Source organism: Saccopteryx bilineata, chromosome 3 (assembly GCF_036850765.1).
Source record: "Saccopteryx bilineata isolate mSacBil1 chromosome 3, mSacBil1_pri_phased_curated, whole genome shotgun sequence".
Classification (NCBI taxonomy): Eukaryota; Metazoa; Chordata; class Mammalia; order Chiroptera; family Emballonuridae; genus Saccopteryx; species Saccopteryx bilineata.
Window position 1 is genome coordinate 291,262,919 of NC_089492.1, and position 26,928 is coordinate 291,289,846.

At 62.4% G+C, this 26,928-nt stretch overlaps 1 protein-coding gene across 1 annotated transcript in view; it reads left to right on the plus strand.

Annotated features, from left to right (window-relative positions):
- Positions 1 to 26,928, plus strand: part of MEGF6 (multiple EGF like domains 6) — an 82,873-nt gene that overhangs the window by 16,979 nt on the left and 38,966 nt on the right. The window contains exons 4-5 of the mRNA XM_066270636.1: positions 638 to 742; positions 21,774 to 21,896. Of these exons, the coding sequence (XP_066126733.1) occupies positions 638 to 742; positions 21,774 to 21,896 (228 nt within the window). The remainder of the gene's footprint in view (positions 1 to 637; positions 743 to 21,773; positions 21,897 to 26,928) is intronic.

Genomic DNA, 26,928 nt, shown 5'->3' on the forward strand with positions numbered 1-26,928 from the left:
CTTCCGCCTCCGTGGACTTGCTGCCATGAGCATCCTCCGTCTGGGGCCTGAGCTCCTGCCCTCCCAGGACTTCTTGGAAAATGACGGTCACCGGCAGCTTTGCCTGCTGTTTAGTTATTTGTTCACTCATTCATTCGTTCAACAAGTCTTGTCCCAAACCTTCTAAAGTGTCACCAAGGAACATGATGGTGCTGAAGATGGGGTAGGTGGCTGTCCTCAGAGAGCCCCCGGCCGGTGTGGGGGAGACGAGCTGTCACCCCCATGAGTGCGTAGGCCAGCCAAGAGGCGCTATGCTGGGAAACTGCAGGGCGCTGTGAGTTGGGGGTCTTGTTCCTCCCCCACGGGTGATCAGGACAGCGAAGCTGAGACCCGTGACCTGACAGGAGGGCCTCAAGGCCTGCTTGTGAGACCCTGCCAGATTAGGGGCTCAGCCCTCAGGTGTAGTTCAGGCTGTGGTGGGGGGAAGGCTCTTCTTGCTGTGGGGAGGGTCTGGGTGCCCTCCAGGCCCGAGGCCTCTCCTTAGAGATTGACTTCATGGTGGCAGGTCCCCTGAGGGACTCCATGTCCTGGCAGGTGGGCTGGGGCTGCCCCCAGGCTTCTTTCTGCCCCTGCTCACGCCCCTCTCTTCTTTCCACAGCTGAGTGTATCACTGGCCTCTGTTTTAACGGCGGCAGCTGCGTGCCCGGCTCAGCCCAGATGTGCCACTGTCCCCAAGGCTTCCAGGGTCCCCGCTGTCAGTACGGTGAGTGGCATCTGCACCGGGCACCTAGGTTTAGGCTGTGGACAGGGGGCACAGTGTGTTGGGGAAGACCCTGGACGACCATCATTCCCAGTGCCCTCACCCTGCACCCTGCAGCCCGTGTGAGGGTGTGGGAGGAGGGGCGACTGAGACCCCTTCCTCAGGGGACGTCTCTGCACCACACAGTCCCACAGCCCCTCGTTCCATTGTGTCCTCTGTGGATGGGGACGGCAAGTACAGAGATGGGCGGGGACTGACCGGGGCTGCTGGGCCAGTCAGGAAGTGGCTCTTCCCGGGGGGTCTCCGCTTTGCCATGGTTTTCCATGTCCTTAATGTTGGAAGAGAGGGGACACCCTGGGGTCCTGCCTGAGGCGACTGGTTGAGAAAACAGTGGCACTTTGGAAAGTGAAGGCTGACACCCCGTGGAAATCAAGCAACATGGTCTTTGGGTAAAATGTTATTGGGGTAAGGACAGGCTCAAAGCAAACGTGGAGGTGACTGAATTTTTATAAAGTGCCTGCACACACATGTGAAAAACAGTCAGGAGAATCCCAGCAAACATTCACCGGACTTCTTTGAGTGATGGACGGTGAGTGAGGCCTCCGGTTCCCAGTCCGTCGGCCACTGCCCCGTGGCATGGGTCCCCCTCACAGGGTCCTGCAGGAGGAACAGGGCACAGAGCCACGCCACCTGCCGCCCCCACAAACCAAACACTCCCAGACGGTTTCCGGGGCTTTGAACTTCCTTCTGGTGAGCGGCTGGGGGCTTCTTCCGGGTGGACGGCAGGGCAGACATCCTGAGAGGAGCGTCCACGCTTCCGGACGCCCAGCAGGCATCTGGAGGGAGATCAGGAACTTGTGGGCAATGGGAGGTCCCCCCCTCCCAGCTTATAGAGGGGACGCCTCTCCTGTTTCCATTCCCTGTGTGTGTGCTCTGCAGTGCTGGGCTGAGGGCAGGGGTCCCAGGTGGCACTGGGTCTGCGTCCAGTGGGACGGGGACTGTCTCACCTGCTTCGTGGGCTCAGAGAGCACTCGGGGTGCCGGGGGAGCAGCGTGCGGCCAGCTTCTTGGGGCCCCGGGCTCCAGGCTTGGCTTTGCCTCCACAGCAACCCCACTCTCCCAGTGACCGTGGAGAGGACCTTATGGGGCAGGTGTAGGGTCTGGGCGCCCAGAGCACCTGCCTGTCCCTGTGTCATGCTCTGCTGCGTCACCCCATCAAATTCTCACTCCATCCGACTGTAGAAGAGGAGCCAGCCAGGGTCGGGCTGGGCAGCCTAGCAGCTGCCGGCCCCTTGGGAGCCGGGGCTGGAATCGCGGTCTGTCTGTCCCTGTGAGCGCCCCCAGCCTTCCGGCCGCCTCCTCAGGCGGTGCCAGGCTGTCACCAGGTGATCCCTGTGCCATCTGCTTTGGGGGAGAGGAGCCCCAGGTCCCATCCCGCCCTGACTCCCCTGCAGGATGGGCAGAGGCGTCTGCACCAGGGGTTGGGCCCGCTGAGCAGCCCTGGGCCCTCGGCTCTTGGGGTGGGTGGGCTGTCCTGTGGGGCTGGGAGTGGGGCTGTGCGTGGCCCGCAGGGCAGCCCTAGGCCCTCGGCTCTCGGGGTGGGTGGGCTGTCCTGTGGGGCTGGGAGTGGGGGCTGTGCGTGGCCCGCAGGGCAGCCCTGGGCCCTTGGCTCTGGGGGTGGGTGGGCTGTCCTGTGGGGCTGGGAGTGGGGGCTGTGCGTGGCCCGCAGGGCAGCCCTTGGCTCTGGGGGTGGGTGGGCTGTCCTGTGGGGGCTGGGAGTGGGGGCTGTGCGTGGCCCCGCTGAGCAGCCCTGGGCCCTCGGCTCTCGGGGTGGGTGGCTGTCCTGTGGGGCTGGGAGTGGGGGCTGTGCGTGGCCGGCAGGGCAGCCCCATCCTCTCTGTTCTCTGGCCCAGACCTCTGACCGCGCCTCCTGGTCCCTCCTCCCTGCAGGCGGGACCCGAGCTCCAGCATGTCGGGAATATAGACAGACATTTAACTAACCCCCAGTTATAATTGGTTCCAGTTTTGAAAACAAAAGGCATATTTTTTTTCTGGTTCCCCCAAATTCTTTCATTTGAACAGAAGAGTAGGGGAGGGAGAGAGGAACCCTGCTGGGTTGAGGGTGGTGAGCAGAGGCGAGGGGGATCCCCTGGGAAGAGCCCTCCCCCACTGCCCCAAACCCCCTCCAGAGCTTGGGCTCCCCTGCCAGGGCCTAGCGGCTTTGTTCTGCCTCCCAGCGGAAGGCTCTCTGCTAGAGCACAAAGGGGCCTGTGTGGGCAGCGTTGGAGGTGGTGCCTGGAGGTGGGGGGCCCCGCCCTCCGGCCCGGTGCAGTCAGGCCCAGGGTGGGCTTCAGGTCGTCTGGATGTGGCCGTGGGCCCAGGATCACCTGCTGCCCCCCCCCCCGGTTGCCCATGTGTGAGGTGGGGATAAAACAGCGGCTCTATGCAGGTGACAGGTTCATGCAGGTGAGGCACAGAGCGCTCGGTGGAAGAACATGGCCAGGTGGGGACGTGCTCTGCCCAGGGACCTGGCCTGTCGGGTGTGAGAGGGTCAGGACTGGCCCTTGTTCTCAGGGTAACGGCACGCACAGCATGCCTGAGCTCCCCAGGGGGCAAGCTCCCGCGGGGCCTCTCCCTCGGGGACACCCGGGACTGCCAGCCTCGGGGCCCTGCGGGTCAGTTCCGCTGGCCAGCGGAAGAGGGAGTCCTACCCCAGGGGTGCCCTGCCCCTTGTTGGGCTCTGGGGTCCTGTCAGAACATCTGTGTCATCGGACCAATCGGGAAATTTTTCACCAGCTGAAAATGTGGCTTCACCCCACCTGTGCACCAGGCCACACCTGTGTGCAGCCTGAGTGGGCATGGGCAGGTGCACCACTACCCTCTCCTGCCCTCCCTCTGTCTGCTGGGGCGTGTGCTCTTCCTGGTTGCTGGTGTTGAATCCTTGGGGGAAAAACACGCATAGAAAAGTTTATACTTAAGAACACACACCTTTCAATATAGCTTTCTCTTGTGCTGCAAGTCACGACACAATAACCACTAGTCATTTCTCGTGACTTGGTCTTGCCTGACCTTGTGGGACAAGGGCAGACCGAGGCCTGGGTCGCCACTAGGTGCCTCTATGGTCTGAGAAGCTTTGGCTCTCTTGCCCCTCTGGGCCTGTTTCCTCACCCGTGAAATGGGCAGGATGGGCGGATCTCTGAGGCCTTTCTGGGACTCTTGCTCCCTGGCCCAATGAGTGGTCAGGGCTTAGTGCTGATGCCCAGCAGAGGGCTGAGGGCCCAGAGGGCTTCCTGCAAGGGGTGTTCCATGTGCACTGGGGAAGTTTTGGGGGGCTGATGGGTTGGGATGGACTTTCCAGGTGGGAGACAGGAGCAGAGAAGAGGGAGTAAGGCAGTTTGGCCCCGAGGGGCTGGGCGGAGACTGTGGAAGGTTCAGCTGGAAGCCCAGGACCCTTAGCTTCCCTCTCTGAGCCAGTCAAAAAGACCTGGACCCAGGAGGGCTGCTCTGGGGCTGACCTGGCAGGTGCCCTTGGGGACCTGCTGTGACCTGCCCCTCCATGCACCCCTCCCCCAGCAAGCCAGCAGGGAGAGACATGAGTGGTCCCCCCTGGAGCCTGCACACCCAGGCCCACGTGTGCCCTGATGGGTCCTGGCATTGTGAAGGAGCCTCAGTTTTCCCACCTGAGCAGGAAGCTGGTGGGTGGGTGGGTGGGCCCTGTGAGTGGGAGCCATGAAGGCAGGAGGTACCCGGGCCTGGCCTGAGCCCCTGGCTTTGGCTCCAGGGCAACTATTTCTAAACAGTGGTAATTGATGAATGGAGAGGAAGCAGCCCGCCCAGGGCCCTCAGTGCTGCCCACGTTTGAGGGTGGGGCCCGTGGGAGCCTGGCCTCGGGCGGGAAGAGGGCTGCTTTTGGCCACTCGCCCAACCAGGCCTGGTTGCTGCAGCTTGCAAGCGAGCCCTGCCCTTGGCATGACCGGCCTGGGACCTGGCTCTCCTCTCCCCGTGGGGTGGCCTGCCAGGCCCCTCGATCCACTCTGTCCTCTCCCCCGCCCGAGTGGACAGAGTGGCCATGTGGCAACTGCACTGAACCCCTCCATTGAGAAAAGTTCCCCAATCTCCAGAGAGCCCCACGCCCCAGAGGAGCCAGCGCCAGGGTGGAGAGGGCCTGGGGGGGGGGTGAATGGCTGGGGTGGGTGGCTTTGACTCCTACCCTCCGACCCTTTGGCCTTGGTCCCCATGGGCACTGACAGGTGGCAGGGACAGCTGAAGCTGCTTCAGTCTTTTCCGTGCTCCGGCTGGGCCACATTCCTGCAGGGCGACCGACAGGGGCGGGGGTCTGCGGACAGTCCTTCCAGGACCGCCCCAGGGGTGGCCTGCTCCCAGATCCCCGGCTGCCTTTCAGGATGGCTGGCTCAGGGCGGGGCGTTCATGTTCACTCAGTGACTCGTTTAATTACCAGGTTTGTGCCCCCACCACCCACAAAGGCGCCTCTGTCTTCTGGGAGGACTGTGTCCTCCAGGCCGCCTTCGTGCACAATGGGGCTGTGGACCTCTCCCAGGGCTGGCTTCAGAGATGGGTGGTCTTTTAAATTACATAATTATAGCAGGAGGACACCAGGAGGCAGACCCTCCTGGGCGGGGAGGCCTGTGAGCTCATCCTACCTGCTCCACGCCTCTGGCTGGGCATTTGGTGAGTGGGGGCGTCTCCAGTGCCCCCTGCCCACTCAGGCCTGCTGTCTGGGCAGGATTGAGGCTCGGGTTCAGGGAAGGACAAGGACACCATGACTCCCCAGGGGCTGCTCCCCTCCTTCCCCAGAGGCCCGGCCCCACCCTCCTGGGTGGTCTTCTGAGAGGATCCTGTGACCCTGCTCCTTGGCAACACTGTCCTGCCCCGCCCCGCCCCGCCCCGCCCTGCCTCCCTTCCTTCCTGAGAAGCCATCCCAAATTCTTAGGAGGAAAGGCCTTTCTCTGGACTGCAAGGGCAGTCCCGGGTGGGCTGAGAGCTTGTCCCATTTTACATGTGGGGACCCTGATCCCCAACAGCTGCTGAGCTGTGGGGTCAATGGTGGCTCGGTGTTGGTGTCGGAAGGCCACTTGGGCCTCAGGGCAGGCTGGATGCTTGTCGACACCTTCGCTGGGGTGGGAGCGGGGGGACTGTGTGGTGTCTGGGATGTCCGTGCGGCCTGGGTTCCCTGTGCTGTCTCCACCTTGGGGACGGACAAGCCAGCAGCACAGTTTCTGGAAGCAGCACGCTTCTTGGGACAGAGAGGCTGTGCCTGGGCCTCTGGCATTTGTTGAGCTGAGTGGAGCCAGCCAGCTGCCCCCTCGCCAAGGTACCGGCCACAGTGGACGGCTCTGCGCTTTCTATTCCGGGTGGAGGAAGAGGCTGGGCCAAGCCGAGCGGGGTGGGGGTGCTGGCTCCGGTTGCCTGGCCCACAGCCGGACCTCACACGGTACCAGGAGGCCTCCTTGCCCTCGGTCTTTCCACCTCACTGGCTCAGGCTGGCCCCACCAGTGGAGGGGACACAGGGCAAAGCCTTCTTAACACAAGTGTCTGCCCCTGGTGCTCACGCCCCTGCTGGTGAGCCTAGCCGGGGATGCCCAGGCTGGGAGGGTTGAAGAATGGGCATCCAGATCAGGGCGCAGGGGCAGCTGAGGTGGCTGGAGGGGCCAGGGAGGGCATTGTGGCATGTGGAGGTCCCTGCCCTTGGGGGGCCCTTGGCCTGGGCCCTGGGGAGAGACCCTCCCTTTGTGGCGATGGGCCGCTGTCCCTAAGGAAGAGCGTGTGGAAGAAAACTGTTGTCAGAAGCCCGTGAGCCCTCCCTCCATCACCCCAGGAATCTGCCCCGCCCGTGGGTCCCTCTGGGGCTAGCGCTTGCACCGCCTGGCCCCGGGCAGCAGGAGCGTGATGACTGTATGGCAGCCAGTGTGGAGCTTTCGGGGAGGCTGCCCTCTGAGTTCCTGGAGAATTCCTGCCCAGGGCCGCCCCGCGCTCGGAGCCTGGCCACGTCCCTGTCTGCTGTGCCCGCCTGCCTGGGCGCCGGCCGCCCAGAGCCTAGCTGTTGGGGAGCAAATTCCAGGAGATGTGCTGATCGCCCAGGATTCCTGGGGCCGTACCTGTCTCCTCCTCTCGGCAGGATAATTAATGAGGGGTCTGGGAGTGAGGGGGCTGGCATCCACACCCCGGAATCTGCTCTGGGGGTTGGCAGCTCCCGGCAGGCATTCCAAGGCAAGCCAACCCTCTGCGCCTGGAACCAGGCGGGCCCGGGCGGCATCACCGGGAGCCAGGCCAGGTGATAACAGGGCATACCCATGGGAGCAGGAGGTGTCGGCCAATGGTGCTGACTGTGGGGAGTTGCCCCTCTGAGGCCCAGTCAGCCCGGGTCTACTTGCTGGACCCACAAAGCCTGAGCCATCAGGAGGAGCCCGTGGCCCGCTGAGGGGCTTCAGGGGACGATGCCAGGAGGGTCCAGGGCAGTGCTGCCCCTGCATCCTGGGGCTTGGGACTATTGGAGTACTTGGGAGTTGGCCACCTCCCCCGGCCCTTGGAGGCCACAGACACCTTGCTCCCGTGGGGGTGGGTGGAGGACAGGTGGACAACACTGGGGTGGCAGGGCCAAGCCCTGGTCCAGCTGGGTACCGGGGAGGACCCGGCTGGGGCCGCGGTGCACAAAGCCGCCCCTCCAGGCCCCCAGTAGCGGGTGGAAAGCAACCTACTCTAAGAAGTTCAGGGTCTACGGCTCCAGAGGAGGACTCGCACCCAGGTGGGTGGCATTGGTTTTCTCCAGATGCTGCGTGAGGATGTTTCTGACCCAGAGAACACAGCCCCCAGGTCCTAGGTGGCCCGCAGTTGCTGACTTCAGCCTAGAGACGAGCATGCTGCCCAGGGCCCCTCCTGTGTGCTCCGGAGAGCAGGCACCCAGCTGGGTTTCTGCTGGGCGCTCTGCCCGCCGTTTGAGTGAATGAGTGGATGAATGACCAAAGTAATGAATGGTTCTGAGACCAGGCTCACCTGCTCACCTGCTGACACCTGGTTCTACTTCCTCCACCTCTCAGTCCAGGGCCGGCAGATGGTGCCTCCAGGGGCACCCTGGTCCCTCACCCTGCCTGCCCTTCAGAGCTTCCCGGGCCCCAGGAAGGCTGTGAGCCCAGCCACAGGGCACATTGGGGCTCACAGACCCCTCCAATAAGGGCTCCCCCTACCTGCCTGGCCTCTAAGGTCTGGGTGGAGCACTGGAGCCCCCTGGTGGCAGTCAGAGGCCAGAGCAGGCGCAGTGGGCTGCCTGGGATTTAATGTCAACTTGTGACCACCAGGGACAGCGCCAGGCTCCATGCCTCTCCTCACCTACTGCTGATGCCAGCCCAGCCGGTGATGCCTGGTGTCACATCTGACAGCTGCAGAAGCGTGAGGGACACAGGTGGGGACGAGAGGACATGACCCTGACAGGGGATGCCTGGGTAGAATGGGGACCTCCTGGGTGTGCACCATATCTGTTCACTCACCTGTTGACTCATTCATCCGTCCACCCATCCGTCCCTGAGCCCTCACTGTGCCAGGCCCTGTCCTGGGCCCCGGCTGCGAAGCTGGACAGCATCCTTGCCCTTGTGGGACTTGTGTCCCGGCAGGGGACACAGGAAGTGAGACAGTGATACATACCCAGGACTGTAGGAAACATAGTCCAGAGGAGTTAGGAAGTAGCTGGGGTAAGTGGGCTGTGTCAGTGGGGGTGGCAGGGCCTCTGCAGACCTAAATAGATGTGAGGCCGCATGTGTGAGGAGCTGGGCATGTCCAGGTGGAGGACATGGCCGGCCCCGGGGAGCCTGTGGGACACTTACAGGGGGCCAGCAAGGCAGGGGTCATGTCACTGAGTCATCTGTCCGTCACTGGGTGCAGGCTTGTGACTGCTGATGGACGGAGTGGTTGCCGGGTCTCTCCTAAAATCGGGAAGACTAGGAGGGGCGCGGCCGGTGGGAACGCGGGGCTCCCGTTTGGGCCCTTGTGTCGGAGGGGCAGGTACAGCAGGTGCCCTCTCTCTGGCTGCAGGGTTCTGCTCAGCATTCTGGGGAGTGCTGGGCTCTGGTCGCTCGGGCCGTCTGGGCTCTACTTTCCAGATGTACAGGGACCACAGGGCCTGAGCGCCCAGCTGCTCGGTGTGGCTGCACCAGCCTCTCCTGGCTCTGTTTCCATCTGAAGAGCAGGAACTGGACTAGCCAGCCCTCTCAGGCCCCTGGACCCTCATACCCGAGCGTCAGCCTCATTTCCCTTCCTCAGGGGTGTCTGGGGACCAGGAGGAGGGCTCTTTGCAGAAAACATAGAGCTTACGCCTGAAGCCAGATCACAAACAGCATCGCCATCACCATTGCATTCTCCTTCTCTCGGCCAGCATTCTTTCAACAAATATTTGTTGGCCTTCACTGTGAGCCAGCCCAGCTGGGGGCCAGCCAAGCAGGGCTGCTGAGCAGACGTGGCCTGGTCTCAGGGACCTGCAGTTCAAGGGGAGGCAGGCGTCCCACCCACAGAGGTGATGTAGGCCCCGGAGGGGGGATTTATACTCTGGGCCTGGCCTGGTCGCGCTGGGGCAGCAGCTCTGTGGAGTGTCTCTCTGCTCCTTCACCCTCACCTAAATCTGTCCACGAAGCCCATGGCTCTGGGTGCCTGCGTGGACCTGCCCTTGTGGCTTTAAGTGGTAGTGAGAGAGAGACAGGTGTGGATGAGGGTTTGGGCAGACGGGACAGGCCATGTGGGGAGGTGCAGGGGAGGTTTGTGCAGGTCTAGGCATGCCACTCACTGTGCAAGGGCCCTGGCTGGGCTCCCTTCCTGGTGGGACCGGGGGCTGGGCTGGTCAGCAGAGCAGGAGACCTCTGGGAAGTAACCCTAGTGTGGGCTGAGAAGGTATAGGTAAGAGCCAAGCCAGAGGAGACCAGAACTCCCAAGTGGACATCAGGACACCTCTTCGGAGAGCTCTTCTAGTCATGTCACAGGAGCTCTTGAGGAAAACAAGCCGCCCACTCCAGGGTATCCTGGGAGGGGTCAGCTCCTCATCCTGTCTGCGACCTTTGCCACTTAGGAGCCCACCCAGGGAAAGCTGCTGCCCTGGACTCATGTCCTCGCTAGAGCAGGTCAGGCCGAGGGGCTCCTGGCAGGTCAGGGGCTTAGCTGGCCAGAGGTGCAAGTGTGTCTGGCCCCAAGTTTCACACCGGGTGGGCAAGAGGAGTCGGAAGGTCATTGTGCGAGGTACTGGAGCCCATGAGTTCTCTCTCCCCAAGGCATGGAGAGATGCATACGCGAACACACATGCACATGAGCACACACGTGCACACACATGCACCTGTGTACACACGAGTGCTCTCACCCCAAGGCACAGAAAGACGCACACATAAACATACACATGCACATGAGTACACACATGTGCACACAGGCACATATTCACACACATGCACAAATGTTTGCATGCACATATGCACACATGCTTGTGTACACAATGCACATGTGCACACATGGATTCATATTCATGCACACAATGCACAATACACTCATGCACAACCAAGTGCATATGCACATAATGCAACACACCCATGTGCACAATGCACACGTACATACGCATTCTTGTGTGCACACACAATACATTCATAAACACATGTGCACATAAAAACACACACATGCACACACACAGAGGTGATGGGCTAAATGTACAAGCCTCATCCCCAACACAGGACACCCACAGGCAGGGCGCTGGCCCCGGCTACAGCGATTGCTAAGCCAGAGAGCTGAAACGTCCCAGGAACTTGGCCTTGGAGAGGGAATGGAGACCTGGACATTTGGGGAATCGAGGAATGTTCTTGGCTCCCTTCTGGGCCTTTTACATTTTGTCTTGTTTTCTGGGAAATGCATGGAAAAAAAAAAGCCCCATTTCCACATTTTTGGAGGCTGATTTGTATAAACAGACCAAACCTGATCACTTTCAGAGTAAACAGAAACTCCGTCCGAAGTCAGGAAGGCACGTCAGCCTCAGGCGTGGCTGAGACGCACTTGCCTGCTGGATCTCCCTCTCCCCCTTGCTCTCTCCCTGCCACGTCCACTTTTCTGAGGAGGCACGGTTCCGTGGGTGCACCCACGGCATCAGGCGGCAATGGTGTGTTTTCATCGGGGGGCCGGCAGCCTCGGACAAGCCCCCAGGGTCTTCATCTCTAACTGGGCAGCAGGTCATCTGGTGATAGTTAGGGGTCAGTGTGAGTCCTGATGGTGGCCGCCCTTGTCACATGGTACTGGGGGCACTGGTCCTGGCTGATGGCAGCAGGTGATGAGGCTCTTCTGGTCCTGCCCTGAGTGGTTCCACTTCCTTAGACACCTTTAATGAAAGCTTCATGCTGACTGCCTGCCAGCGTCCTGCTCGGGAACCTTCAGGGCCGCTCGTCCGCAACGGGCCAGAGCTCCCTGCAATGCCGCACCCTCTTAGCCCCTGGGCCTTGGCAGAGCAGGGCACACCCTTCCACACCAACCCCCCAAACCCTGCTCAAGGCCTGCCCCTTTCCCTGCCTTCTTCACCGCCAGAGCCGTGGCAGCCTCTGGACCACGGATGTGACTGCCTCCCCTCCTGAAGGCCGTCTCCTGCTGGGGAGGGGGCTTTCCTTCACGCATCCCCACTCCTGCCTGACAGAGACAGAGAGATTCGGCGGAGTTTCCTGAAAACTTAAAACTTCACTTGACCTGGGGTCACCTCTGCGCTTGTCACTGGGGTACAGAGGGGCCACGAGCTGACTCCTGGCCTGTGGCATCTTCTCTGGATTCCTGGACAGATGTCTGCCTGAGAGAGCCCTGGGGGAGGGAGAGCCCAGCGTCCCGCTGTTGGCCTGCCCTGTGACCTTCTCCCGGAGGGGAGTGCCGGGTGACCCTGGAAATCCAGAGCAGGTGAGGCCTGTCAGACCGTTTCTAGGCGACCCACTCTGGGTTTCCATGGTTGCCCTGGAAACCATAGATGGGGAGGAGCTTGTGGAGTCCAGCCTCTGCTGGCCTGGGACAGAACCCCTGACCCTGGGAAAACCATGGGGACAGCCCAGTCTCCTTATATGCACTTTGAGTGATGAAAGCCTGTCTGCAAAGGCTGCACGCAGCATGGTTCCCACCCTTCTGCAAGAGGCAGGGCACTAGAGGTGGCGAGATGTGGGGGAAGGGGTGCATAGGTGGAGCACAGGGAGTCGTAGGGCAGTGACACTATTCCATAGGACACCCCAGTGGTGGATACAGGTCGCTGTCCATTTGTCAGACCCACAGGAGGTCCACTCCAAGATTGCCCTTAATGGACACAGGGCTTTAATGAAGACCATGTGTCAGTCCTGCAGGATGCCGGCGCTGTGGGGGGGAGGGGGCGTGGTCAGGGAGGAGGGGTACATGGAACTTGGTACTTGGTGGGTGCTCCGTCTCCCGTAAACTTAAGACCGCCCTAAGAAATAAAATCCATGGTTCCAACACAGAACAAAATGCAACTTCTCAGTCTCCTAGCCTTAGGGACTGGTCTGGCCTGGCCCCGTCCTGAGCTCACGGTGGGCCTCCCGGCTTCTGGCATTTCTCAGCCTGTGACTCAGTGCGCGTTCAGACCTCATTCCTTTGTCTCTGAAGACAGGCTCCCGGGTTTCCATCTCTCTCTCTTCTCTCTCTGTCACCCTGCTCTCTCAATCCCCCCCCCCCCCCGCCAATCTCCACGTGGTTTCTGATAGTCATCATTACAAACGTTTGGAAGTTGATGTTTGAACGGTCAAGCATGGAGGTTCCCAGCGTCATCCCAGCCAGGCCTCTGAGCACATGGCCTAAGGGGCCCCTTCTGCAGAGGGGACGATTTCTTCCTCAGACCCAGAGACACCACCCTGTGGAACACAGCGTCTTAGAGTCCCTCTCGAGTTGGAGGTTTCATGGGGGTTCCAGCAGCAGGTTCCTTCTCATCTTCTGGGTCCCAGGCAGCAGATAGGGCAGTTTCTGGAGCTGCCACCAGGGGTTGACAATGGACCAGCACCACTTGGTTGCTGTCCAGGTGTGGGTAGCCAGGGAACGTGTATCCTTCAGAGAGTGCTGAGGGTCCAAACGAGAAAGGCTCACTTTGGCAAGCCAGACAATCCGTCCTGAGCTTTCAGAACCAGTGACCACTGCAAAAAAAGGTTGCACCGCGAAGCTTCCCTCCTGTGCGTTGGGTCCGTGGGGCTTCCGTAGACGGTCAGCCAGCCATGACAGTTGGCACAGTCCGTGGCCTGCAGAGTGCAGCCATTGCAGTCTGCCACACTTGCCAGGGCAGTGCCCAGTGGAGAGACGGATGGACTCCTCTGAGCCTGTCTGAGTGGATTCAGCCTCAGAGATGCTTCCTCCAGGAGGCCTCCCTGATGCACCTTCTGCACTTCTTCCCCTGACTGCCCACCTCTGCTTGTGCTTCTCTGGCTTCCTCTCCCCCATCCTGGGACCCTTCATCTGCCTGCCGGACCCCTGCGGCCCTTGGAGGGCAGAGAGGGTGGTTCCTCGCATGGGGATTGGGCATCGATCAGCACTCAGCAGGTGCTCGTTGGGGGAGTGAGTGATGAGGGGGCTGGTGCTGAGGTGGGATGGGGTCCCTCAGGGATGGCACGGGATGACCCTGCTGTCTGGATAGGCGGGACTTCTGAGCTGCAGAAGAGATAACCCCCAGAGGTGAGCCCTTGGCTGAGGTAGCGAGCAGGTCCCTCCCCCAGGCCGTGGAGGCCAGGGCCACCTGGCAGCCAGGAGCGGCGCAAACTCTTCTCTAAAATAGTTTTAAAGGTGATATAATACCTAGTAACCACATCCCTTGTGCTTTTGCTGCTATGGCAAATCGCTGCCACCATGGTGCCTCCAGACCACACGTTTATTTATCCCCTCCTGCTCTGGAGGTCCTGAGTCTGACACGGGTCTCACGGGCCTAACGTCCAGTCCAGGCAGGACTGGTTCCTTCTGGAGGCTCCAGGGAGCAGCTGATTCACAACCAGCATTGTGACACCTCTGACCCTGCTCCCCATTTCGTTGGTTCTCTCTCTCTCTCTCTCCCTCTTTTTTTTTTTTTTTTGTATTTTTCTGAAGCTGGAAATGGGGAGGCAGTCAGACAGACTCCCGCATGTGCCCGACCGGGATCCACCCGGCACGCCCACCAGGGGGCGATGCTCACGCCCACCAGGGGGCGATGCTCTGCCCCTCCGGAGCGTCGCTCTGTCGCGACCAGAGCCACTCTAGCGCCTGGGGCAGAGGCCAAGGAGCCATGCCCAGCGCCCGGGCCATCTTTGCTCCAATGGAGCCTCGGCTGCAGGAGGGGAAGAGAGAGACAGAGAGGAAGGAGAGGGGGAGGTGTGGAGAAGCAGATGGGCGCTTCTCCTGTGTGCCCTGGCCGGGAATCGAACCCGGGACTTCTGCACACCAGGCCGACGCTCTACCACTGAGCCAACCGGCCAGGGCCTCTCTCTCTCCCTCTCTTGGACTTTGATGCTCTCCAGCCTGCCTCCTCCCCTCGTGAGGTCCTGTGATTATTCTTGACCCACCCACCTCGTCCAGGACACTCTCTCCCTTGTGGTGAGGTCAGCTGGTCTGCAAACTTTATTCCCCTTGGCCCAGTACTGACATAGCCACAGGTTCTGGAGATTATTAGGATAATCTCCAGACATTTCTGGGGGAACCATTGTGCTGCATGCCACAGTAACTCAAGATGGGAAAACAGAAACAAAGATGGCCCCCTCACACCCCCAAACCCAGCAGGACTGCAGGCTGCCTCCGGGACTGCCCCACTGCGCAGGGACCCACGGACCCGCCGCCCGCCTGGCATGTGAGCCTCCAGCCAGCTGCAGGGGTCTTTCCTTTATAGGGGCTTCTCCCACCTCTGCCTGCTCTGACTCCTGGCGGAGGAACCTGCAAATTTAATTTCACCCAGCCAACAGTCTTGCTCCCTGGCCAGTTACCATGGCAACCACAGAAAAAGGGTGTGGCATTCTCCACCCTAAGGAGCACATGGTGGTTGGTCTCTTTGGACCGAGGCCGTGAGGTTCAATCGGGAAAATGACCAGCTGGCCTCACACACTCACTCAGCTCCAGGTCACCATGGTCCACCAGGCATCCCTGCCTGGTCCTGGGAACTGGTGGGCATCAGGGGCGAGCACAGACCCGTGAGATGGCCCATCAGCATGGCCAAACATGCAGCAGCACCTGGTCAGGGAGGGCCACTCCCTCTGGGGCAGGCTGAGCACCCCCTGGGAAGAGAGGCTTCTCTGGCTCGGAGCCTGCTCTGGCGGTGTGGGGACCCCGAGACCCTGCCATCGGGGGGGAGGAGCAGACTGGAGACAAGGCAGCCTGGCGGGCTCCCCACGCAGCCAAGGCCCCATCCCTGGGCGATGGCGGGACAGCGCGTTCAGTCGGGGGACCTGTTTCAGGCGATTTCCCTTTGAAGGCTGTTCTGACAACAGCAAATCCTCCTGGATGCCTGTTTCCTCCGCCAGGGGCAGGGGTGGGTCCGCTCTGGCTGCTGGCCCTCCCCGTTCCTGCCCCGCCTGGCAAGTGCTTCCCTAGTAGCCGGGAAGTTCAGTGTTGGCCCGAGAAGCCCGGAGGCTTCTGAGACAAGCCGAGGCGGGTGCCTGGCCCGGCGGTGCCATGAAGGAGCACGTGGGCGGGTGCGGGGAGGGCTCTATGATGAGACCTGTGGGGGCTCAGTGTTTCCCCAAGGGGCCCACACGCCTCACAGAGAGTGAGCGGGGGTCTGCGTTCTGGTGTCGAGGGCTGGATCCCAGGCTAGGCCCTGAGCTGTGCTGCCTCCGGCTTTCATTTCTGACCCAAATGGGATTAAGTACGGACTGGCTCAGTGCTCTCCTCAGCATTCCCGTGGGTCCCCCGCCCAGCCTCGTCCTCCTTGGCTGCATTCCTCTCCCCGTCCTGGGGCTGAGGGAACTGAGGCCCAGAGGGGTTTTGCCATGGACCCTGTTTGCCTAGCAGCTGAGAGGCTGAGCGGCTGGGACCCGTGCCCTGGGGCCCCTGCCCCACTTCTAGGCGCTGCCTCGCCCAGTAGAGCAGAGTGGAGACGTTGGTGGGGGCAGGAGGTAGGGCGCTTTGAGCACCGGCTCTGGTGGGAAGTTCCTCAGCAGCGGTGTGAGCACGTGCTGGGACCCTCTGCATCTCTGCCCGCCATCCAGGTCCGGGGGTAGGGCTGCTCCAAGGGTGGCCACAGCCCAGGAACTTTGGCCCCTGGGTGGGGGGGCAGGAAGGTCCTCCAGAGCTCAGGATGGAGCATGGCCCTGCCCAATCCTGGGGTTTAGCTCAGGGATACTGATTTCGAATTCTGGCCTCGAGAACTGAGAGAGGATCATTTCTGTTGCCCAGGCCCCAGCTTTGTCATCCTTGGTCATGGCAGCCCCTGGATACTACACCGCCACCTCTCGCTGTGCCCAGGATACCCTGGGGCCCCTTGCCTGACCCTCGCTGAGCTTCCTATTCCCCTGGGTCAAGGCCAAAGGCCCTTCTGCACTTCTGCCCTGACCCCCTCTTCCTCTGCCTTGCCTGGCCTCCCTGATGTCCCCACCTTTCCAGCCTGGTCACCTGGGGCCACCTCCACCCCCACTGGTTGACCCACAAGGTTCCCAGAGCAGCTCTCGTGTTACTTTACCTGACCTCTGTGGAGTCTGCCCCCCAAGGCCAGCTCGGAGCCCCTACAAGGGCTGCATCTTACCTGTCAGGGCTGGAACCCCTGCCCACGACAGGCAGATGGGAGTGCGGGAAGGGGGTGACTCGGGTGGGGATGAGCGGCTTCGCACGCAGGCCTCGACCTGTCCCGGCCGGGAGGCTGAGCGGGCTTGTCGGCCCTGGGAGCAAGCTCGCACAGGGCTTCCCAGTTGCCCTGCTGCCCTCGAGGGAAGGAGGGGCCGGCGGAGTCTGGGGGCGGCACATTCTTGGGGAGATAGAGAAGCAGGCCCGCCACCTCCTGCCCAGGGAGGGGGTTCCCCGTCTCGGTGTCGTCTAGTGTGCTGGTGGTGGGATGCTGCTGGTCCCTCTCTTCCCAGGCCTTGCACCTCCTGTCCTTCAGCCAGGGCTGCCCACCCTTCCCTGGGGAGGTCCCTTTCCATGCCCCTGAAATCCCAGGGCCCTTTCTGAAGCCCCAACACGAGGCCAGCCACCCATACCTGTGGCTCCTGCCCATCTGTCTCCAGAGGCACGACTGCAGCCAGCTCTGCCTCTGAGACTCAGGGAGCAGCCCTGCCCATCTGGGTGACCCCTGGCTGCAGGCAGGGCCTCGTAAATCCTGGCTCCAGACAGGTAACCCACAAGTCTGGCCCAGCCACCCCCCTGCCCACCAAGCTTGGCCACCTCACTTGGGTGGTCTCGGCCTCCATCCCGCAGGTGAGCCTTCCCTACCCTCATCCTCCCCTCTTCCTCACAGGCAGGTGGGGACCCCTGGCTGTGCCCTGTGGCCTGCTACCCCCGCCCCCGCCTCTACATACAGACTCCCAGGCATGTGAAATGCTCAGGGGGCACAGGACAAATAAGCTGTGTCCCCTCCACCAGGTGGGAAAACAGTAAATTCAGGGTCACTGGGTCAACCCGAGCAGCCTGGGGTCAGAGGGGTGGGACAGGCTGGGTCCTAGGCAAGAATGTCATGTGGCCGTGGGTCCCACGTTCTGGAAGCCTGGACTCAGGAGGAAGAGGAGGAGGAGGCAGAGAGGACTTCAGGACAGGACTGCCCAGGCAGGTGAAGTGCAGCCTGGCTCTGAGTCTCTCCCGGTCAGGTCAGGGCCCCGGGGCCCTCCCTCATACCCACAGAGGGTGACTGTGCCGTCCCTCTGCTCCTGCCGCCCTCAGACTAGAGGTCCCATCTGCCTTGTCTGGAGGGTGGCGAGGGGCCGCACGGTGTGGTCTCAGCCTGGCTGCATGGAGTATAGATGTACCTGACTCAGAGCCCGGCCTGTGCTGCAGAGCGCACGCTCTGTCCACCTCCGCCGGACACTGCCTCCCAGGGTCCTGCCTCCCGCGCGGGTCACGCAGGCAGGGTGGCCGCTGGCTGCTTCGGGCCTTGGCCCAGCTGCCCTGCCCTGTAATGGGGCCGTGCTGGCCAGGAGCTGAGACCTGGGGGTCGTCTCCCTTCTGAACCGAAGCCCCACAGGAGTGCGCTGTGGGGTTCAGTCTGAGCAGCACTCGCTTTAAAATAAAAGGGAAGTGAAATTCACACAACACAAAAACTGACCCCTTTGAAGTGAACCATCTGCGGCGCTTGGCTCAGTCACCATGTTGGACCACCACCACCTTCCAGAACCTTTTCCTCCCCCAAGGAGACCCCGCCCCCACTCATTGGTGCCCCTTCCTCCCTCCCTCTCCCGCCCCTGGCCCCACTCATTGGTGCCCCTTCCTCCCTCCCTCCCCCAAGGAGACCCCGCCCCCACTCATTGGTGCCCCTTCCTCCCTCCCTCCCCCGCCCCGGCCCCCACCCCGGCAGTCTCCAGGCTGCCGCCTGTCTCTGTGGATGGGCCCATTCTGGACGGTTCCTGTCTAGGAGTCAGGGTGTGCGGCCCCGGCTGTCCAGCTTCTCTCACCGAGCATGTTCCCGAGGTTCACACACCTGCAGTGTGTCCGGGCCGCGATCCTCCTCGTGGCGGAACAATATCCTGTCGTGCGGGCGGACCGCCATTTGCTTATCCGCTTACCCACTGCTGGACGGTCGAGTTGTTTCTGCCTCTTGGTGACTGAATTTCCACGGGCAAGTAGCCATCTGAGCCTGCTTCCCGTTCTGGGCAGGTGCCCACGAGTGAACTCACTGGGTCACACAGTGGCTCTGTGTTTCACTGGCCGAGGGAGGCGTTTCTTACGGCTGCCGCTGGGGTGGATGGGGCTGGGGGCCAGCCCTCCCCTCCCCTCCCTGCCGTCAGCCTGGCCTTGGTTCTGGGTGCCTTCTGTCACCACCTGCAGCTGGGAGGGCGGCGTCCCTGGGGAGGGGTTGGTGAGAAGGCGTGAGGACCAGTCTTTGTGCATCAGCGTGTGTACCCCAGGATCATTGGGGCTGGGGTGCTGTTCGTGCTGCAGGATGTGTTCCCTCCAGTACGTGGGAAGGAAGCTCGGTCACCTGGGACGGATTCTGGAACCCTGGGCAGTGCTGCCCTCCCACCTGCTGGGGTGCTCCCAGACTGGGGCGCGAGAGGCCGGGGTTCCAGGCGCGTCTGGTGAGCACGTGCTGACGCAGTCTTGGTGGACTGCTCTTTCCAGCTGCAGCCAGACGGGCTGGCTCCGGCTCCATGTGAGGGGAGTCCGCCAGCTGGTGCTGGCTGGTGTCCTACGGGGCCAGCACCTGGGCCAGCACCGGAGGACTGGCCTGGACCAGAGAACCTGTTGGAATTTGGCTCCGGGGTGTCCGTGCTGGCACTGGCCTCACTGGGGAATTGATGGATGATTCTGAAAGCAGCCAACCAGCGGGGTGCCCGCTGCCTGTCAGTCTGGGCCACTGCTTCCCGGGATCCGCTCCCAGAAGCCCTGGACAGTCCCAGTCTGCATGTCCGGAACTGGGGCTCTGAGAGGCCTGGTCCTGGGGACAGGAAAGGCAAGCTGGGGGCCTTTGGAGAAAAGCCCTGCCCTGCTGCTGGGGTCTCTCCTTCCTGGACCTGTGCAGGAGGTCTGAGCCCTTGTCCACAGGACCCAAGATGGGGGGGGATTCCAGCCCAGGCCTGGCTGTTGGCCTGTGGAAACCCCTTTCTCACAGCTGGCCAGGGAGGGGTCACTGTTGGGCCCATCCTAGCAGGGTTGCTGACCACCCTGGGGAACCCATGGAACCCCCAGCTGCCTCCCACCCACTCAGAAATATCTGCTGTTTATTTACAGGTGGGTGCAGTTCAGATTTAGGGTTTGGGGTAGGCTTCCCTCCCACCCTTTCCCCCAGGGACCCAGGGGCCCCCACCGGCACCTGTGCTTACAGATCCATTCAGAAGACACCTGGTGGCTGCACCGTGGGGGGCCTGGTGCTCGCTGTATGAATCTTTGCCCCCAAGGCTTACATCTGGAGGGGCGGTGTGTACTGTCTACACTTGTTGTAGGTGCTGTGGCCTCTAAAGGGGTCGTACTGAGGAGGGAGGAAACAGGTGATCAGGCACCCCCCACAGAGCAGGTGACGTAGAACCTGAAGCTCGGTGTATGGGCCCTTCCCCCCACCGTGCCACCCTGTGCCCACATGTGGGGTCCTTGCGTCTGTGTTCCCAGCCAGCAGCTGTGCACCCAGCAGGTGCTCAGCAGGCGGAGCTGCTGATTTGGCCATGCCCCTCCCGGGCCCTGACTGGGGTCACCTTCTCAGTCTGGGCTGCCACGGCCCGGGCAGTGGACTCCCGCTGCCTCTGCTGCTCCCCTGGAGGCCCTCAGTGCACGTTGATTCAGACTGGTGGGGCCAGTACCCACACTGAGGCTCAGCCCAGCCAGGCGGAGCGGGGTCTGCTTGGGGGTGCCGCGGCCATCTCCACCTTGGTGTCCAGGGGCTCGGACTGAGGTGCTGGAACCATGGCGGCAGCTTTCACACCGGGCAGCTGTGAGGGAGCTCACTTGGTCTGAGGGCCTGCCCACCTAGCAACCTGCCCTCCTGGCCGCCCCGCAGGGTGGCCTGAATGTCAGAACAGGCCAGCGGCTCCCGGCGTGCCACACACTGGCCACTCCTCGCCCATGGCCCCAGCCTCTGTGCTGTCTCCCCGGGCCAAGCCTCCCCGGGAAACCCTGGGCACCCCTGGGCTCTGACCCCTGGCTGGGCTGACCTCCGTCTGGCCCTACATAACTGGTTAGGAATTTCCAGAAAATTCCCGCTGTGTTGGCCTTGGTAAGCCCGGGCTGAAGTTTGCATTCCAGCACTCCTGCGGGGATTCCGGCCACAGCCGTTGCCGTTCCCATTCCCCTGGGGCCACGGCCAGCCCTGCACCCTGAGCCCGCCCCTGGGTCTTCTAGGGACACTCCCATAGAAGAGCAGAGACGCATGCCACCGCTGTTAGGGGCCTTGGGCTTGGACCTGGGAGCGCCAGCGTGGGGCTGTTGGCATCGAGGGGCTGTTCCGTGTGTGGCAGGGACAGACCTGACTTCCTGTGGCTGCGCCCCATGGGTGTGCTGGCACCTGGCTGTCCCTGGCTTGCTGCATGTTGGGGTCCCTGCTTGCTCTGACCTGCTTCCAGGTCATAGTCCCCAGAAAACCAGGGTGTTGTGCCTTTGGCCTTGGTGGGGGGGTTCTGGCAGAATTCCTCTCAGACCTGGGGTGGACAGCTTAGCCGGGCTGGAGGGAGGTAGAGAGGTGCCTGCTCCTCTTGTCACCCACACATGCCTGAGGCCATCAGGGACACAAGGCAAGCTACCAGCCCCTCCCCGTTCGTACCCTGAGTCCATAGGCCCCCGGTCTGGGGTCAGGGGTGATGGGGCCAGGGAAATCCTTTGACCCCCATCTGGCCAGATACCCAATCCTGGGAAAGACACTCACATTCCTTCACCCATAAAGGCAGGACATGGGGCCGGGGAGCTGGTGCTCAGGGTCTCCCAGCCTGCTCCATCCTTTCTGCAGAACACAGCTCCAGAGGCAGCTGGGAGGGTGTCAGTGGGACCCCTCCCGTTCAACCCTGGGGACAACCTGGTGTCCCTGGCAAACTGACAGCTGGATCAGCACACACACACAAGTGTTCTCGTGGGCTCTCATAGGAATGTGGGTGTCTTTCCCAGGATTGGGTATCTGGCCAGATGGGGGTCAAAGGATTTCCCTGGCTCCATCACCCCTGACCCCAGACTGGGGGCCTGTGGACTCAGGGTACGAACGGGAAGGGGTCCTGTGCATTGGTCAAGTGGCCCTCGGATGCTGTAGGGTGGCCCTTGTCCTGGGTGCACAGAGGGACCACTGATGGTGTGGCTTTGCTGCTGCTGGTGGGCTCATCAGTGTGCCCCCTGTGGGACCCGTCTGGAGAGAGGAAGCTTGCCTGTCTCTGCTGGGCGATGTCCTCTGTAGTTAGGGGTCTGAGGCCTTGGGGCGGCCGTGGCTGAGGGGACCCCCACGTGGCTCACTGCTTCTCCCCCCGCAGACGTGAACGAGTGTGCCGCTGGCAACGGGGGCTGTGAAGGCCAGTGCTGCAACACCGTGGGGGGCTTCCACTGCCGCTGCCCCCCCGGCCGCCTGCTGCAGGGAGACGGCAAGACCTGCCGAGGTAGGCCCCGGGCCCGGCCACCGCCCACAGCCCCCGCTCAGCCCGGCCACCTCCTTCCCACCTCCCACAGCTGCAGGGGTCCACATGTTTCTCCTGAGATGAGCTCGGGGACTCAGAAATCCAACGTGGGTGGGGGCACCCTGTGGGGACTGTGTAGGACTGGGAGGCTACTCTGCCCCTGGGGAGATGCCGGTGAAGAGGGTGGGTGGGCGGCCAGCTGGCTGAGCACAGGCACCCCTGTGGGAGGGAGGGAGGGAGGCACACAGTGCCCTGTGTGCTGGGCATGCACGAAGGCACTGGTGGGCACCGTGCCCTGGCAAAGGCTCACTGAGGCCCTGGCTGGGGTCCGGAAGTGTTCACCAGCTCTGGGCACACCCTGTGCCCAGCCCTGCCATCACTGATAGGCTGCAGCAAAATCAGGGACAGAAAATTCCTGCGAAGGAGGGAGGGAGGGAGGGAGAAAGAAAGAAAAGGAGGAGGGGCAGGAGAGGAGCAGATTAGGGCTGAGGTGGGAAGCAGGGTGGTGGTGGGATTATCCCACTCACCCTCCTTCACCTGCGCCAGCCCCTGCCTGGCACCTGACTGACCCTAGTGGGCTGGGGTTCCGGTCATTGGGCATCTGCTTTCCTTCAGCACATCAGACAGTTGCTGTTGCCTCCTCTCTCCCAGAACGCCCTTTCCCCTAAAAGAAGACTGTCTCCAGCTGTGTGGACACCAGCTGTGAGCTGTCCGTCAGAGATCGGGGTGGGGGACACCTTGCTGTACTGGGTCTGGGGGCCAGGGTGGCTGCCTGGCCGAGATGGTCTGCAAACACTGTTCTGTGCCTGAGGTCTCTGTCAGCACGAGGTGGGGGGGGGGGTGTGCAGCAGAGAGGCTTCCGTGACTCCTTGCTCACTCCCAGGATCTGAGGACCCTGGGACTCTGGGAGGGGGGCAGTGTGCAGGAGCCCGGACTAGGTGAGAAGGGAGAGGGCTGCATACCACCCACTCGAGCTGTGACTTCGGCCTTGATTTCCCTTCTGTGAAATAGTCCCATTGGGATGGCAGAGCCCACTGAGGCCTGCACCCGACTCCAGGACACGCTGAGGTGGGCAGAGGGGAGGGTCCACCACCCTAGACCCCAGGTAAGGAGGGCCCCCCAGCTGTCAGCACCCCCTCTTCCGTCAGTGCCCTCTAAAGTGGGGTGACTGCATTGGTATCGGGAATGAACCGAAGGGCCAAGGACATGCCAGGCCCAGTGTCAGACCCCCCTCACCCTGGCCCAGGGTGCCCACCATGTAAAACAGGACAGTCCATGACGTTAGCCTCCTCCTCCTCTGAGGTTCTCCTGGGCTCCGACACAGCAAAGGTGCCCATCTGCTGGGCACACACCTCGTGTCCTGGCCTCTCTGGGTCCTTTTTCCTGCTAGGAGGCATTCCCCAGCCCAGGGGCCTCCAGATTGAGGCTGAGTCTTTTGTTCCTCAGCCCCCAGGGCCTGCTCAGAGAGTGTGGGGTTCACAACCCCACCTCTTTTCAGTGTCTGGGACCCTGGCTCTCCCGTGGGAGCTCGTGCCAGGCCCTGCGGGGGTGTGCTGGGCTGTCCCGGAGGGGGTCTTCTGACCTGTTTGTTATCTGAGCTCCCAGTGCTGACCTGGCCCGGCGATCAGAGGTGGCCGGCCATGTGTCTGCGGGTCCTAGAATGGAAGTCCACCACTTGGCCACCGGCCTAGGCAGGCAAATTGGCCTCCTGTGTTCCTTACGAGGCACTGGGATTCCTTCATCCAGCAGGACCCCGAGGGCAGGCAAGGTGGTCACCTTCCAGCGGAGTTGGTGCTGTGTGGACGAGATGACCAGGGGGGGGGCAGAAGGGAGGGAATGGGCTCAGACCTGCGTCCCGCTGCGAGGGCTGGGCCCTTCCCCGGCCGTGGCCCCTGGGAGTGGCTGACCCGGGCTCAGCATGTTTGGGATGGCTGGGGATCCTAGTCACCGCGCGGCCGAGAAGGCCCTGCCCAGAGCCAAGCGCCTGTTGTATTTCCTCTGTCTCCCTGAAAGCCCAGCCTCCCCCGAAATGGAGCGGGGCTCAGGGGGCGGCCGTGGGCCATGTGTGAGCAGAGCCAGAGGAAATCAAGATGTCACTGCGAAGGAAGATGGCCCGCTCTCTCTCTCTCTCTCTCTCTCTCTCTCTCTCGCTCACTCGCACGGTGGGGTGGGGAGGGCAGTGTGCCGAGTTGAGTTGAGTTGAGTTGACGGTGGGGTGAGCCCAGAACCCGCCCGGAGCGATGAACCTACCCCATGAACCCCGAGCACTGGCACGCGGCCTGGCCAGAGGGCGCCTGGCCCTCGCTCCCGGAGCCGTGCCAGGCCCGTGTGTGTCATGTTCTGGGAGACTGGCCTGGAGCAGGAGCCCTGGGCTTGCTCTACTGGGTGGCCGGTGGCCCGGAGGCCGGAGCTGGCTTCCCAGCAGGGCGTGACTGCCAGAAGCCAGCCCTTCACCTACCCCAGGATCCGAGGCAGGCTCAGGCCTGTGGTTCCTAGAGGATCCCGGGGAGAAACGTGGGCTCCACCACCTTGGCCCCGCCTGCTCAGCCCTCCCGGTCAGCCCCTGAGGGAGCTCCTTTGGGACCAGACTGTGGTGTCCCCGATCCCCTTGGATGAGTCATGCTGAACCTTAGTCTGCTCATCTGTAAAGTGGAATTAATAACACTGTCTCCTCTCCAAGCGCTCGAGGGGACTTAGGGGAAGTGCTGTGAGGCCCCGGGCCTGTAGCAGGTTCCCAGGTGCCCAACTGGCTTCCGGGGGTGCACAGGATGGAGAGAGGGCAGCCCCGACCTGAGTGGGACCATCCCCTGCCTTGGCCTTGGGGCACTGCCCTCTTCCCAACATCACTCTCTTCTCTTGACCAAGGTCCATGGGAACCAACCAGGCCCAGGGGTCGGGGGCTACATCCAGGCTTGGGGGTGAAGGCAGGACCAGGACCCTAATCAGAGCCAGCAAGGGAGACCTACATCCAGCCTATGATGTGGATCAGGACCTTCATCAGGCTGGGTCGCCACACACCCCAAGTCCCCCTGCTTCCCGCACCTCATCCCACGCCGTCAGGTGTGGACCCTCAGTACTGTAAGTGCCCGGCTGTGAGACGGGTCCACTCCTATCCTGGATGGTTTGGCTGCAGACCACATTGGAACGGAGAGGACTTTCGGTCCCCTTCCGAGGGAGAAATTAAAACCGCTATCGGGAGAAAATCATGTTGTCTCTCTCCCTGGGGGACACGTCAAGCTTGGGGTGGGGATACCCGGGCCCAGGCCTGCCTTCCTATGCCAGGGGTGGGATTCTGCCTGAGACCCTGCTGACCCCCTCCTTCCAGGAGAAAAGGGGGGGCCTGGTAAAGTGGGCAGCAAAGACTGTTGGGGTGGGCTGGGCAGGTCGCAGGCTCTCTCCCGGTGACGTCCTGCTCAGCCCGACGTGAAAAAGCCTGCTCTCTCCTGGGGAGGGGGGCTCGACATTCCTCCCACCCCCAGCGGCTGCATCCAGGGCAGAGCTGGGGTCTTCATCGGGGTGTCTGTGAAGCCCATGGGGGCTCCAGGCCTCAAGACAACATCCCCAGACCCACCAGCCCTGTCTGCTTTAAGCAGGTGGGTCTGCCACCCCTGTCCTGGGACACCCCCCTTTCTAAGAGCGAGAGAGACCTTGTGTGAGGTGTGTGAGCTCAGGATGTAACGGCCATGACACGGAGGAAGCCTCTTGCTGGAGTTTCCTCTCCCCCCGCCCCGCCCCGCCCTGCCTCGGCTGACACGGGCTCCAGTCTGGTCTCCATCCCGGAGAGCAGTCGGATGACGCTTCCCCACAAGGGCTCCTCTCACACCCCTCGGCCTGGCTGGAGTGGGGGAGCTGCCCAAGTCTCCCCATCCCCAGGGGGAAGCAAGAATGTGAGAAGTGACGGGCCTTGATGAGGCCGCCTCGGGGCTCGGGCTGGGTCTGGAGGGCCGTAGGCTGACCTGGGCCAGCTGCACTGTCCTGCCCTGTGGGGCCGAGCTGGTGGGGAGGGGGGGAGGGGTGCTGCTTGGGGGACCCTCCAGTGGTACCCCAAGCACAGCAAGGAGTCCCCTCCCTTCTCCTCTGACCCAGGCCGGAGAAGGGGCCCGGCCGGCTCTCCGAGTGCCTGAGGAGCCCCGTGTGACCTCGGGCCTTTTGGAGGCTAAGCTCATGCCCTGTGCCCAAGCAGGTTGGATGCATGCCTCCCCTAGCTGGCTCCCCTGGCTGGCGGTTCTCCGCAGCCCGTTCCAGGCTGGATGGCAAGGCTCGCGGCATGGCGTCCGCAGCAGGCCACCCTCACGGAGGTGCTGGAGGTGGGAAGCTTTCATTTCCTGCCTCCGGCCAGGCTCGCACCTCCAGTGAGCAGATTCTGGCAGGTGCGTTCCTGGGGAAGGCCAAGGCAGGAGCAAAGGAAGCCTTCAGCGTCAGTCTGCAGAGCCAGCCGGTGACAGAAGGACAAGAGGCCCGCCCCACCGCCCTGCCCTGACCCCCTTAAATCCCCCGCCCCAGAGCCCAGGCATAGGGCAGGTTCCCAGGAGGAGGTCCCCAAGGCAGGCAGCCTACAGCTGTCTACACTCCGGGCACCCATAGCTGACTGCAGGTCCCAGGGCTTTAGGCAAAGGTGTGGGTGACACAGCTGGACTTGGGAGTCAGCAAGGTGGGGTTTGCTTCCCTGCACCCTGACCTAGCACCGCCCACCCAGCACCCAGCCTCCTGATTGGACTCTCCTGCTGTCTGTATCTCTTGGCTGTGTCATGTCTCTCTCCCTCCTGTTTGTAATGATGGCCGCACCTTCCCAACCATGCTCCTGCGACCCTGTCTCTCCTCCAGGCGCCCCTGAGAAGTGGATCTGGGCTGGGTGGGACTCCATCCCCTACCCTCTCACCGCCTCCTCACTCCCGGCCCTGCTGGGCAGCTGAGCTCCTGACCCCGTCCAGCTCCGCCCAGCCCCGGAGTTCTGTTATCAGATCCTCGCCGCTCCCTGCTCCCCACAGTCTGGGCAGAGCCGCTCTGGGTGGGG